At 36.2% G+C, this 13,970-nt stretch overlaps 1 protein-coding gene and 1 pseudogene across 2 annotated transcripts; one reads left to right on the top strand and one right to left on the bottom strand.

Annotated features, from left to right (window-relative positions):
- Positions 1-690: 690 nt before the first annotated feature.
- On the top strand, positions 691-3,491 carry LOC104720863 (putative WRKY transcription factor 13). Its single transcript, XM_010438762.3, has 3 exons — positions 691-1,107; positions 1,518-1,859; positions 3,024-3,491. Exons 1-3 carry the CDS (start codon positions 722-724, stop codon positions 3,205-3,207), a joined length of 912 nt encoding a protein of 303 aa, XP_010437064.2. The 5' UTR covers positions 691-721; the 3' UTR covers positions 3,208-3,491.
- A 4,201-nt stretch (positions 3,492-7,692) lies between these two features.
- On the bottom strand, positions 7,693-11,950 carry LOC104720861 (protein BRASSINOSTEROID INSENSITIVE 1 pseudogene; annotated as a pseudogene). The gene has a single exon (XR_015571926.1). The product of XR_015571926.1 is annotated as a protein BRASSINOSTEROID INSENSITIVE 1 pseudogene (transcript).
- Positions 11,951-13,970: the final 2,020 nt, after the last annotated feature.

Genomic DNA, 13,970 nt, shown 5'->3' with positions numbered 1-13,970 from the left:
TATCTTTTGAATATTAACTTTTCAGTTTGACAAAAAAAAAAAAAAAAAAGAATATTAACTTTTCACTTTTCTTATTAAACTTTTTTCCGTCAACTTATTTTAAATTTTTTTTATTGGTCAGACATCATAAACCTCACAGATTTTTTAACCAAAAACACACACAAAAACATGGTAGATAGTTTTTTTTTTGTTTTTTCGGCATGAACTTGATTAATATATCAACATTAAATACTTTGAAAAATAAAAAGGATTTTGGTTAAAGAATATTGAGGTTTTTCTTTAAAAAAAAAATCATTACTATAGTAGAAAACAGACATCATAAACCTCAAAGTTCTTCAAACCAAAAACATAGTAGAAATCTATACTTTTTGTCGGCATAAACTTGATTAATATCAACATTAAAATCATACTTTAGAAAATTTCAACATCATCAGTATTATTCTCAAAATCAGGCGAATGAATAAAAAGCATATTAGCATTTTTAGTCACATGTAAATCTTTCAAGAAAACAAAACCAATCCAATTGGACCCACCTGCAACTTTTCTTTTTCCAGCATTTACTGTATATATTAATCGAAACATTCACATGGATGGATTGGATCGTCTCAACCCCAAAATCAAAGAAAAATATCCCCCAAAACCAAAACTTTTTTTCTCTCTCTCTCTCTCGCACACACACAATCTCATCTTCGTCCCTCTTTTGCGTAAAAGAACAAAAGAGATGGGTACGATAAACCAAGGTGTAAGTTTTTTTGATGAATCGCAAACCATCATAAACCCTAATAATAGTAACCATCTAGGTTTCTTCTTCTCTTTCCCTAGTCACTCTTTATCTTCATCATCTTCTACGTCTTCGTCTTCTCCCTCTTCTCTTGTGTCTCCATTTCTAAGTCATCACTCCTTAAACTCCTTTCTTCACAATAACCCCTCTTCTTTCGTAAATCAGCCTCAAGATCCCATAAATCTCATGGCGAATCTCCCCCAAACCCTAATCTCGTCTTTGTCCTCCTCAAAGCAAAGGGATGATCATGATGGTTTTCTTGATCATCTCGATCATCATCGTCTTACCGGTGGTAAATCATCCCAAAGACCCTCGCCAAATCAATGGTAAGTTACTTACGTAGATGCTATAATTATTTGGGTTAGAGCCTCTTAAGTACCCACTCTTATAATTATAATAAGATCTAATAAGGATATACTACAACTACAAATTCTCAAATCTTCCACTCTATTCCGAATTCATCAAATGCTATATTAGTTATTAATAGGTTAAGAAGCAATAACTCAATTCTCAATTCTAAAATCATTATTTTGAAAAAAAAAAATTAAGTATACATGTAAAGGTCCAATATTTTTCCACCATTTACTTTTGCTTTATTGTATAGAATTTCAAGTAGTTTAAAGCAACCATGCACACAAGACACACACAACATATATATTTTAATATTACCCATATATTTAAGTAAAACATATTTAATTAAAACCCATAACTAATGCGTTGTGTTAATGTGGTTTAGGGCATGGAGTAGTCAAGCGGGATACGGATGTAGCCAGAAAAACAACCATGGAAGCGAGATTGGTATTGATGACGATGATGATGAGGTTGGCCATGGTGGAGGAATAAATGATGAAATCAATGATCATCATAATCATCATGATACTGCTCGTCGTCATGATAAACATAACACGGCGTCGTTAGGCGTAATTTCTTCCCTGAAGATCAAGAAGCTTAAGTCAAGAAGGAAAGTGAGGGAACCTCGGTTTTGCTTTAAGACACTTAGCGAGGTCGATGTCTTAGATGATGGATATAGATGGAGAAAGTATGGCCAGAAAGTTGTCAAAAACACCCAGCATCCCAGGTACTAAATTTTATTCTTATTTAAAAATCGGCATTTTGGTCTCACTTGATCTTGACTTAAATTAATTTAACAACAACTAGTTATCTTGTAATGATTGGAAACTGGTTCAACTCTCAATTGTAGTAGTTCTTTAACAAGGATGTTTATATATCAGTTAGTTCACTCTCTAGCTACCTCTCAATATTCCTTGAGGGTTAATGATGACTTTTCATTTACTGACTGGAATCATTATAGTTTTTTTTTCCAAACTTTTAACGTTAATTAATAACATGATGAAAATTTGTAGTCTACTGGGAGTTAGTTATGAGCCATATAAAGATTAATAATTGCTTTATCAAGTACTAGCTATAAGGAAATGAAAATTATTAGTAGTTCTTTTCTGATGTTTTCTCTATATAAAGTATCAGTTCCGGGACTAGTAGCTGTACAGGAAAAAAAAACAGATTAATTTGATGTTTTGATTCGTCTGATGTATATAACCGTTGGAAGGAAAAATAATTTCATGTAGAAGCATTTGAGTATTATGTGAGGAATGTGAGACATATGGGGTTTCCTTAAGATTCGATTCTCTCTCTCTCTCTCATGTTGACATTTGACATTTACCAACATTAATGATTTGTTTGGGTAATTGGTATAGTTCTTCAAACTTATACATACTACTTTAGTTCTTTTGTAAAGTTTTGTCATTGGCCCAGTAATAAAGCTTAATTGCCTGAATATCTGTTTGATTATAGCTAGCAGTAGCACTATATATATTCATTCATATCATATACCATTCACGTAATTCTAAATGAAAGTGTTCTAACGGCAAAAAAAAAAAAAAGTAATAATTGTTTTCTATCAATACCTTTTGAGATATGCATCTATTTATATAGCATGGATATATATATTTGAATTTAATTTAATATATAAGTCACTTTTTACTGCATAACTAGATTATCTCCCTAGATTATATAAGTTGATCGCAAGTTTTATGCTAGTAGTACTGACGAAGAAGGATAAAAAGAAAACTAACTCCTCTTTAGCGCATTAATAGATATTCACTTTTTTTTTTTTTTTTTTGGCAAACTAATAGATATTCACATGTATTGCCTTTTCAGCTTGTTGGACCATATATATTTGATATAAGCTAAGGTTAACAAAATCTCTGATTGAAAATGGCAGGAGCTATTACAGATGCACACAAGACAAGTGTAGAGTGAAGAAGAGAGTGGAGAGATTAGCAGATGACCCAAGAATGGTAATCACTACTTACGAAGGAAGACACCTTCACTCTCCTTCTAATCATCTTGACGACGACACTCTCTCTTCCTCTCACCACTCTCCTCTCTCCAACTTCTTCTGGTGATTTATCAGTTTTGTTTTCTTTTCGGTTAAATCAACCAATATTAAAAAAAAAAAAAATCAATCGACCTTGCCCAAAACTAATTATCGTATTATATTAATCAATACCTAGATTAATCCAAAAAAAAAAGTTATACCTATATATATGTTCTCGTTAATTAGGAAAAATGTACGATGTTTTAGTATGTGTAATGTGTTTGGTTTGTGTTTGTAAGATGATTTAAATATGTACCGTTTCCAAATGAGGATTATATATGTGAAATGAGTTCCGAGAGGACTCTTTTTATTTATAGTTGAATTAAATTTTTCTATTTTTGTTTTTGTTTCGTTGGGTTTGTAACTTTGTATGATATTATTTGGTAAATAAATATAGTCCACATCAGAATACTATAATATATAAACGGATTTGGTTTGTAATTGATGGGCTTTTAATGTAACTAATTGTAAAACGGGCCGGAGTCAATAGAAATGTCTTTTAATGGCAACAAAGCAACAGTTTACTGAGCCCAACTTTTTAAAATAATGGGCTTCTTAAAGAATTTATTTTTACACTTTGTGAATGCAACAAAGGCATAGAAATTTATATTGGGTTTTAGTGTATAGACCGAAATCGACGAACATAACGACCACGTGACAAGCTAACAAAGTTGACAAGTGGATAAGAGTTTAAGCACGTGAGCGTCTCGACTCTCGATCCCCGGAGTTTAACGTTAATATAAAACTTTAAATAATACTCCTACATCTACAGTATACAATAACACGTTGTTCAACTTGTATTACGAAAAAGAAACTAAATTAATTAAATAAAAATCATAGGTTACGAGGACATGAAAAGTTGTGACCCGCTTGCTCCGCCGAGTCCGAGGGAGACTCCCCACGTGAATACCTCGTGGACCGCACGTTCGCGTCCTTAATTCAAGGTCTTTTATAATCATATCACAAAAAATATGTATCAATGTAATTTTATGTTCAAAATAGATAGCTAATTAAGTAAAATAATCATCGTGTTACTGATAGTATTTCTTTGCCATCATCAATTTGTATATTTTTCTTCTAATTGATTATATACTGCCTGATTTACGACATAGATTATATATTTACTCGACGAAACTGATTCCAATATAATCATTATTTTGGCAAAAAAAACAAGATAATTAATCCAATTAATTTATTAACAGTACTCTCTTAAAAGCAGTTCAAACCATTGAAAAGTTTAAGATAACGTAATCTTAACGCCCCAACATTAAGTATTGAAACACGTTCAATAATTTTTAAATTGATGACGAGAGGAGACTGGGGAATTAAAAACAAGAAAGCTGGGAGAAGCTGCAACTGCAAGGATATGAACAGTGCACTAGTAGTAGTATAATACTACCACAACAGTACTATTTTGAAACTTCATTAAACATCAACGAAATCTGAGCCGTCGCTTTTTGTTTCTTTGTCTCTTCGTCGTGAAAAGAAGGAAGATTCCTAGGTGAGATGTAGCACCGATTTATTTAATTAAATATTAAATTACTTTAACATTAGTGTATGTTTGTTTTTTATTCAAGGTACGTATAATTTTTATTCAGATTTAAGAGAGGAGAGCCAAAACATAGAGATTAAATAGTAGTAACATATATTGACCCAAAAAGAGAAGTATCCGTAGACATAATTCGACTTAAGTTACAAAACTAAGATTTAAGAAAAGCACGCAGTAGCTAATATTTAACAACATACAGAACAGAACTGTTATCCTTTTTAATACTTATATGAAAAGAGTATTTACAACTTTTTTTTTCTTTTTGGTTTCACGACTAGACGTTTAATTAATCAGTGTCGTTTTCAGAAATCTTAGCTGTATATATATGGCAGAGAGCTCACACGCGTGGAAATGAGTTTGTCTCAATGTTTACGTACAAAAGTTATTATCTTAATTATTTTCCTTGTTTGTAGCTTGTGTAGTTAGTACATCGTCCAAACCTCAAATTTCTAAACAATTTGTTCGAGAACAAGCATTCGCACGTGCGTAAGGAGTTTTGTACGTGGGAAAGAAGCCTCGAGAATGAACAAAAAACTAAGATTAGATTTTGATTCAACTTCAGGTTTCCAACCCCATATATAAATATATATAGCTATAAATTATTGGTTGTGTATTACGTATACACATCGCAATCCTCCACTTATATGCGTTACCAAAAAAAAAATCTAAAATGCATGGACCGTCTTGCACTTGACCCATATATAGAGTATTTTTATATGTACAATTGTACATAATTAACATGCAGATACATGACGACGTTTCAACGTGAATTATTGGTTTTGATTGGAAACAAAACAAAAGTGATCATAAATGATATAATGATTTTGTAGTTATGCAAATTTGAAATAGTATAGTTATCTGTACTAGTCGTTTATGATCTTCAGGTATTTCATTAAAGGAATCTATCAAACTTATGATTAGGAAACAATCAAAATCTTCCACGGTTTTGCAAATCAAGTTTGTTTCTTCAATTTAACTTCTTTATAGTTCCTATGTTATACTTGTCGTTTTGCAACTCAAAAAATCTGTATAAGGCATATATTTTTATGGATAGTGGTTTTCCTTTTCTTTTTTTTTGCATTGTGCTTATTCCTGTACGTAACTATATGTGTCTTGATTTCTTGATATCAGACAAAGAACAATGAAACCCACGTACGTACCCAATAATTCCGCGTAACCTAATAGTATTATTGCCAAGTTGTCAAAATAATATAAATAAAATTTTAGGCGTAGGAAGAAAATGTATTAAGAATATCTCTATTAGGAAGATGCTAAATTTTAATTAAGAAAAAAATTGTATGGATGAGAAGGAAACACACGTGGGAGAGAGAGGAAGAGGTCAATTCGGCGGAGACAGGAAAGGGACGGCGGCCCACGGCGGAAGGAGACGTTGTTAGGGGAAGTTTCCGACAAGAACAGCTTGCATGCACGGTGGCCCACGTGCTCCGCACCCACCACCGTCGCGCGTGTTCTTCTTGATAGCTACTCATCTCTCATCTCTCTCCCATGGTTTTAGCGCGTGTGTTTACTGTATGTTCCTACGCGCGTCTGTCAGTGTCTTGTCTATATATACAGGCAGTTCTGCTTGTAGGTTGGTTTGAATGTAATTAGGTGTGTATGTGTGTGCACGTATCCGTATCGTTTTCTTTTCTAATCTTCTTTTAATGTTTCTTTAAAATACAAGATCATTTAAGACGCAAGTACTAGTTCACTACCTCGTAGCTAATATTCAAATACGAGATTTAGTAATTTACGATGTGTTGCAGCGGTGTTCTATACTGATCGATGCACTTGTCAGCTAAGATACATAGTCTTTAAAATAAGTGGCTTCCGAGAAAGACACAAACTATAAATTAATAAGGTTTTAGTTTGTAAGTTATGAAATCGCGGGAATAATGGAATGATTCTGCAACTTTCGTCAAAGGAAAAATGTCATCACCTTGTGAGTTTTAAAAAAAAAAATACATGTTTATTATTTATTTTTTTATGTATCCCATTTTGTTCGCATATTTTTGTTTTCTCCTATCCAATGGCCGGTGTTAATTGAAGTTCAAATGCTTTGAAAAAAACGAAGAGTATTAGACTATTGCTCAAGCAGTCAAGTGTTGTTAGTTAATGTATCACATATTAGACTAGAGCCAAACACATCACCCAAATAAACCACTCTTTACGTTTCATTAAAAGTCTAAACTCATCATTTGTTTTTAGTTATGGGTAATAGTGAGCAAGAATAAAACAAACTGAAAAGATTAATAAGAAAACTAGTTAAAGGCTTAAAGCAATGAACACAAAATCCGAAGAGTGAGGGGAGTGAAGGCAGTCCACGTAGCTGGAGAGAGAGAGAGAATAGAGAAGAGCACGTGAGTCGCACGTTTCTTGTGTAAGACTTGTTGTGGTAATGTTGGTGCAGTGTCACAGAAACATGAAACCCAGACTTTGTTTTTAATTCCAGGCGAAGGTCCATTTCTCCATGTTATATATCAATCTCTTGAATATATTAGCAAAAAATAAAAATATAAATAGAAAAATCTCCACAGCCTCTTAATTTTGTTTAAGAATCTTTTTCTTTTTCCTTTCATTATAATCTAAGGTATGCGTTGTAAACAAAAAAAATGCACTGAATAAGGTAGATGGATATGAATATAGACCAAACGGTTCAATTTTCCCACAGTTCAAAAGGGACCACATTTGTCATGAAAATATTACACCAATAGAAAACACAATTTTAAAGTCTCTCATCTAATTCTCACTTTCCCGTTCCCGTGCACTCTGAGAATTCCCCAAATTAATTCCGACAATAATGAAATAATAGGTCACGTGCATTTACATGAACATGATCAGTCCATATTTAATGCACAGACATAACTTAATACTAGTATGACTCTCTTTTTTCATGATTCATTTCATATTATGAAATTACTACTAGTACAGCAAGAAAGAACTCGGGAAGGAAAAATTCAATAATTCGTCAGCAACGTAGAAATTTCCATAGAACTAAAAAAACATTACAAATTCCCCTCACCCAAAAAAAAACTGTATATTTACATAATCTTAACAAAGTTATTACTCAATTCTCTTCTTCATCTCCGTCCCCCCAATTCGACCGAACCCCAAAAAAAGAAAAGAAAAGAAAAGAACATCCCCGTCTTATGTATAAAAATAACATAGATACATACATACATTTTTTTTAGAATATAGTAGAAAAATACAAAAAAAAATAGACCCAAGGAAAATCGGACTGACCCTTAAGATTTGATTGATGTTCAAAGAATCTGTTGTTTCTAAAACTTTCATAATTTCCCTTCAGGAACTTCTTTTATACTCATATCAACCATCTCTATTGTACTGAATCCTCCATCCTCTACTGATCCAATCGTCGACTGTGAATCTAACCCTGACCCCGCTTGTATCTCCTTAAACATCGCCATGACTTGTACCATTGTCGGTCGTCTCCACGCCCGATCATCAAGACACGCAACCGCAACTTTTAAATGCTGTAAAAGCTCGATCTCTAGCGCTGGATCTTCCTTCATTAGCTCCGGATCAAACACGTCGCTTATCCGCAGTTTCGCATGTTGTTTCACCCATCCCACAAGGTTGTTATCTCCGAAATCCGGTGAATCCGTTGGTCTTTTACCCGTGAGTAGCTCCAGTAAGACCACACCGTAACTGTATACGTCTCCTTTTGTTGAACACCTGAAACTTTGGTAATACTCAGGAGGTACGTAACCCGGTGTACCCGCTAACGTACTGACGCTTAAATGTGTATCCATCGCGCTCATCAGCCTTGCCATGCCGAAATCTGAAACCCTAGCTTCCAAGTTTTCGTCAAGCAAGACATTGCTAGATTTCATGTCTCTGTGGATGATATGAGGACTGCAGTTGTGGTGAAGAAAAGCAAGTCCTCTAGCTGATCCAATTGCGATCTTCCGCCGTGTAGACCAGTTTAGTTTCACACCAGCTTTCTTTGGGTCGTGCAAAACATCTTCCAAACTTCCATACTTCATGAACTCATACACAAGAAGCCGCTCGTCTCCAACCTTACAGTAACCAAGAAGCGGAACGAGGTTTCTATGTTTGATCTTTCCAATCGTTTCCATCTCCGCCATGAACTCTCTGTCACCTTGACCGCTAACGTGAATAAGTTTCTTGATAGCGACCGCGCTTCCATCTTTCAAAATCGCTTTGTAAACATCTCCAAACCCACCTGATCCAATCAGACTATCGTTGTGGAAACCGTTAGTAGCCTGAAGAAGATCAGCAAACGTGAGTTTCCTCAACGGCTTCTCGAAAGCAGCAAGATTGATACTCAAGGCTTCTTTCACACCCGTAAGCTTCCAATTCGTGTTGTTAGCGGTTCTATCACCAGAGTTCCCATTCCCTTCAGCGTACATCTCCAACTCAGCCTCTTTCTTTCTCCGTCTCTTCCTCATCTCTCTACCAACAAGTATCAACCCGAATATACACACAAAAGAGAACAACAATCCCATCGCCACACTACCCGCAAGAGACGTCGTTCTCCTTCCATGAGATCTCTGATGGTGTGCATACCCTTCTGCGTTGGCCGGATCACACCGCGGAAGCGGATAACCACAGAGACCAGCATTGTTATAGAACTTAGCCGGTGGAAAAGTCTCCAACTGACCCATCTCAGGAATCGGACCAGATAAATTATTATTCGACAAATCAATCTCCGTAAGCATAGTAAGCGCAGACATAGCCGGAGGGATCCTCCCATCGAGATTATTGCTTGAAAGATCAAGAATGTTTAAACCTCTGAGATCACCTACCTCGTCAGGAATCGAACCGGATATGTAATTATGACCCAAATTGAGAATAAACAGATAAGGCATCGAACCAATCTCCTTTGGTATGTAACCAGACAACTTGTTATACGACATGTCCAGAAACATCATCGAACCGTTGTTATCAAACGTCAGCGAAGTGTGACCCCCATACACTCTGGTGAAATTACAAGGGTTCCTAGTCGAAACCCGGTTAAGCTGCTCCGGTCTAATTCCTTGAAACTCAAGCAAATTACCAGCTCCGTGACACTCTTTCTTCATCCCGTCGTTTTTGATGTAAACATACCTTTTCCCGGCGATGAAATTCGCAGCGATCTTCCCGGACTGTTTGAACATCTCAGCAGGGATCGTTCCGTTGAAGGAATTGGTGTTGAGATCGAGCCAGATTAAGCTTTTGCAGTCACCGAGCTCAGCCGGGATGTTCCCGTAGAAGGAATTGTTGCTTAGCTTGAGGATGGCGAGATTCTCTAACCGGCCGATCCACTTTGGGATTTGACCGGTTAACCGGTTATTCGACAGAGAAATCCAGTTTAGATTGGTACAGTTACTTAAACCGGAAGGGATTTCACCGGTTAAGTCGTTGAAGTCGAGGATGAGAGTCTCTAAGGTCTTGACATTCATGAGCTCCTGAGGGATCTCTCCTTGTAACATGTTCAGCCATAGTTTCAGATCTCGAAGCTTCGATAGAGACCCTAAGCTCGACGGGATTGTCCCTGAGAGGTAATTAAAGCTCAGATGAAGCGAAACGAGCTCCGAACAGTTGCTTAACGTCGGTGGGATCTTCCCGGTGAAGCCATTGTTCTGAAGGTAAAGCCCCTGGAGAGTGCTTTTAGGGTTCCGGCAGAGATCAGGAAGAATCGAGCCGGAGAAATTGTTGGAGCTGAGATCTAGCGTTCGCAACGAAGCAGACAGATTCGTAAGAGACTCCGGTAATTCGCCGGAGAACTCGTTGAAGGACAGATCGAGTACTTTGAGTCCTCTCATCTTCAGCAACGTATCCATCGGTAACTCGCCGGAGAAGTTGTTACTCGACAAGACGAGTGACTCAAGAAGTGGACAAGAACCGAAGAACGGAGGAACCGTACCGTGGAAATCGTTTCCAGAGAGATCGAGTCCAGTGAGTGTATCACACGCGCCGGAGAGAAACTCAGGGATCTCGCCGGTGAACTTGTTCTCAGCCAGGGAGAGGTACTGGAGGCTTTTTAGCGGTAGCGAAGGGATTGGTCCGGCGAATTGGTTGCCGGAGACGTTCAACGACTTGAGCTCCGTGCAAGTAGAGATAGCGCGAGAGAAGTCGCCGGATAATTTGTTACCGGAGATGTCGAGATGTTGGAGAGCAGAGCAATCTCCGAGGAAAGGGATCCCAGTTGAGAAATTGTTGGAAGAGACATCGAGAAACTCGAGATTCAAGCAACGAGAGACATCAACGTCTCCACTGATTTTGTTTCCGCTAATCGCAAAGTGCTTCAACTCTCCACACCCATCGGAGACAACCCAACCGACGACGTTAGCACCGGAGAGCGAATTCGAAGAAAGATCCAAAACTTCCAAGCTGTTTAGCTTCAACCCACCTGAAACTTTACCGGGGAAATCGAGTGTGTTCGAGGAGACGTTGAGGTATTTCAGACCGGAGCAAGCACCAAGGCTTGTTAGAGTCGTTACAGGACCAGAAAGAGAGTTTCTTGATAGATCCAAACTGGTCAAAGAAGCAGAGCATTTGAAGCCAGTGATGGAGCCGTTGATGTGTGTGTTTGAGAGAAACAGAGACTCTAATCCAGTGAGAGACATGAGAGATGAAGCCACGGCACTGAATCCGACGTTGAGAGCCTTTGAACTGAGATCAATCGAAGTAACTTTGTCGTCTCTGCAAGTAACGCCATCGAAAGTACACGGGTTTTTGTTGGAAGACCAGTCTGGGAGAAGATTCTTGTCAGGAAGAACGTTTTTGAAGCTTATAAGCTGATGGATTTCTCTGTACAAAGACTGAGATGGTGAAGCTTGATATGAAAGAGAGAAGAAGGAGAAGAAGAAGAGAGTTGTTACAGAGATAAAGAAGCTTGGAAAAGTCTTCATTCTCAGATTTTTTTTTTTAAGATAGAAAGGTGTTCAAGTAGAGATGATGAAAGGGGAGGGGGAATCTAGGGTTTTGGTTCCACCATTAGAGATGGGAAGTGGAAGCTCTAGAGAGAGAGAGATTTAGAAAAGCTTAAAGAGAGGAGAGAGAGAGAGAAGAGAGTCAAAAGACAGAAGCAGGAAGATGGAAGAAGGTATTTATCAAATGGTGAAGGGAAGAGTGGTCACAGCTGTGCACTCACATGCCATGTTACCTCTTCTTCTGATTATTATTATTATTATAAAAAAAATATACTATTAATTTTCAATTTCGATTACAGATACAAACAAATAATACTACTTTTAATTATTGTATGTGTTTACAAAAACAATTCAATTAATGCAAGAGGATACAAGATAATATGTAGTATAAAATAATAGCATCACAAAATCCTTTATCTCAAAGCTTTTTTTTAATAGTATAAGTTTTTAAGTTAAAGAAATGAGGTATTTGTCTGTACATGCAAGGTGTTTTAATTAACGTGAGATTAGGGGATGGGATCAAGTCTTCCACAAGCTATATAATCCTACTTACCCTTTTTTAAAATTCGTCATAGACTTTGTTGAATTATTAGTTGTATACTATAATTTAACCCCAACTACCTGTATCCTCCTCTCATATTTTTGAATGTACAACTCTTAATCTGATTTTTGGTATGAATACAGATTTATATAGATGTTAAAAAAAAAAAAAACTGCCGATTTTTCAGGATAATTCACTTTATTTATTTTCTTCTTGCTTGGTTGGAGGGAGATCTTGATCGGTGAATTATTGCCGAATGCACTCACTGTCACCCAATATGCAAAAACTTTTGATTCTGATATAAAGATGCCAGCAACTAACTAATTTTTGAACATTTATGGACTAATGGTTAAGTAGTTCAGTAGAAATGGAACATAGTATAAGAATCTAAATTCCCTTTATAATGATACTCATATAAAACAAGATTTTGGGCATTGAATGTGATGGTTAGAAAAGGAGTTCAAATTTACTTTTAATGTTTTAGGTAAATTATAAATAGTATTTACATGAAATTCACACCAACCACAAACATATCACATTAACAACACTCGTCTCTTGTTCACTCGCACTTCTTCTGTCTGGAAAAAAAAAAAGTGGAGGAGAGATTATTGTCTCTCTAGCTTTTTTACAAAAGAGAAAGAAAGAAAAAAACGAGCGTACGTGTGAGCGACGATTGGGACATGAGTGTCAATTAATGGCAGATTCCATCTCTTTTTAAATAATCATTAATTTTGTTATAACCAGACTTGTATTAGTTTTCGCTAAATATTTCCCCACTAATTAATTAATGATCTTTCTCTCTTTTACTTTTAGACTGCTTTCTTTTTCTCTGGTGGTTACATAGACGGATAGACCAAACTTAAGCCTTTTTCTATTATTATTATTTTTCTCCTTTGCCGCAGTTTTATACTAGATATTTTCGTAATTACGTACAAAACTATGCGTGCATTACATGGTTATATAACAAATAAGACAATATTCTTTATAGCCTACATAATCACTCGGGTATATGAAAATGATATTCCTTGTGTGATAGATACAAAGCTCTAGTATATTTCAATGATTAAGATGTATTAATCACTCGGGTTTTCTTTTTAGTATTTATGTATTTTTTTTTTTTGTGTGTTGTTATTATAGCAAAAACTCAACTGATAAAAGGTGCACTTTATACACATATTTTTGGGTAATAGGAACTTGACTGCTTGAGTAGTAAACTTTAAAATTAAATTCGACATATGCTACTGTCACTTTAACTTGGTTTCAGGTCTCAACTTGCAACGAATACTACGATATGCACTTAAAATTATAGAGAATGACATATATGTGTACGTAACAATCTATTGCAACTGTAACACTTTTTTTGTTTGGAAGGATTGTATACGTACAGTGAACAAAAAAAAACGACCTGATATGATACTATATTTGTACAATTTACAAACTGAATGGAAAAGAAGTATGTTTAGTGATGTATTAATATCGTATATATATCTCATAATAGAAGATTGTCTTCCTGTAATGTCATCATGGTCCAGCAAAACGCCAAGAGTGCAATGATTCTATCTTCAAAAAAGGGACGAAACCGTCCTCTCCCCACACTGATTTATAAGCGCTCGTGTGACAAAACGTCCAGACGCTAACTCTTCGCGCGTCAGACACACCCGAACGTGAAAACGGCGTCGTTGGGGTACAATGAGCCACAACTACGACCTGTGTAACACGCGCTCATGGAGGTAGAGTGTGATTGGTGTGAATGCGTGGTCTATCTAAAATTCTAAAGTGGTGACTAACACAGACGTTCGTAA

This window comes from Camelina sativa, chromosome 11, assembly GCF_030686135.1.
Source record: "Camelina sativa cultivar CO46 ecotype springtype chromosome 11, ASM3068613v1".
Classification (NCBI taxonomy): Eukaryota; Viridiplantae; Streptophyta; class Magnoliopsida; order Brassicales; family Brassicaceae; genus Camelina; species Camelina sativa.
This window is presented reverse-complemented; position numbering and strand designations above follow the sequence as displayed.

Coding starts and splice junctions, on each gene's coding strand:
- LOC104720863 (XM_010438762.3), top strand. CDS start 722: ATGGGTACGATAAACCAAGGTGTAAGTTTTTTTGATGAATCGCAAACC. Junction 1,108..1,517: donor AGACCCTCGCCAAATCAATG/GTAAGTTACTTA, acceptor AATGTGGTTTAG/GGCATGGAGTAGTCAAGCGG. Junction 1,860..3,023: donor AAAAACACCCAGCATCCCAG/GTACTAAATTTT, acceptor TGAAAATGGCAG/GAGCTATTACAGATGCACAC.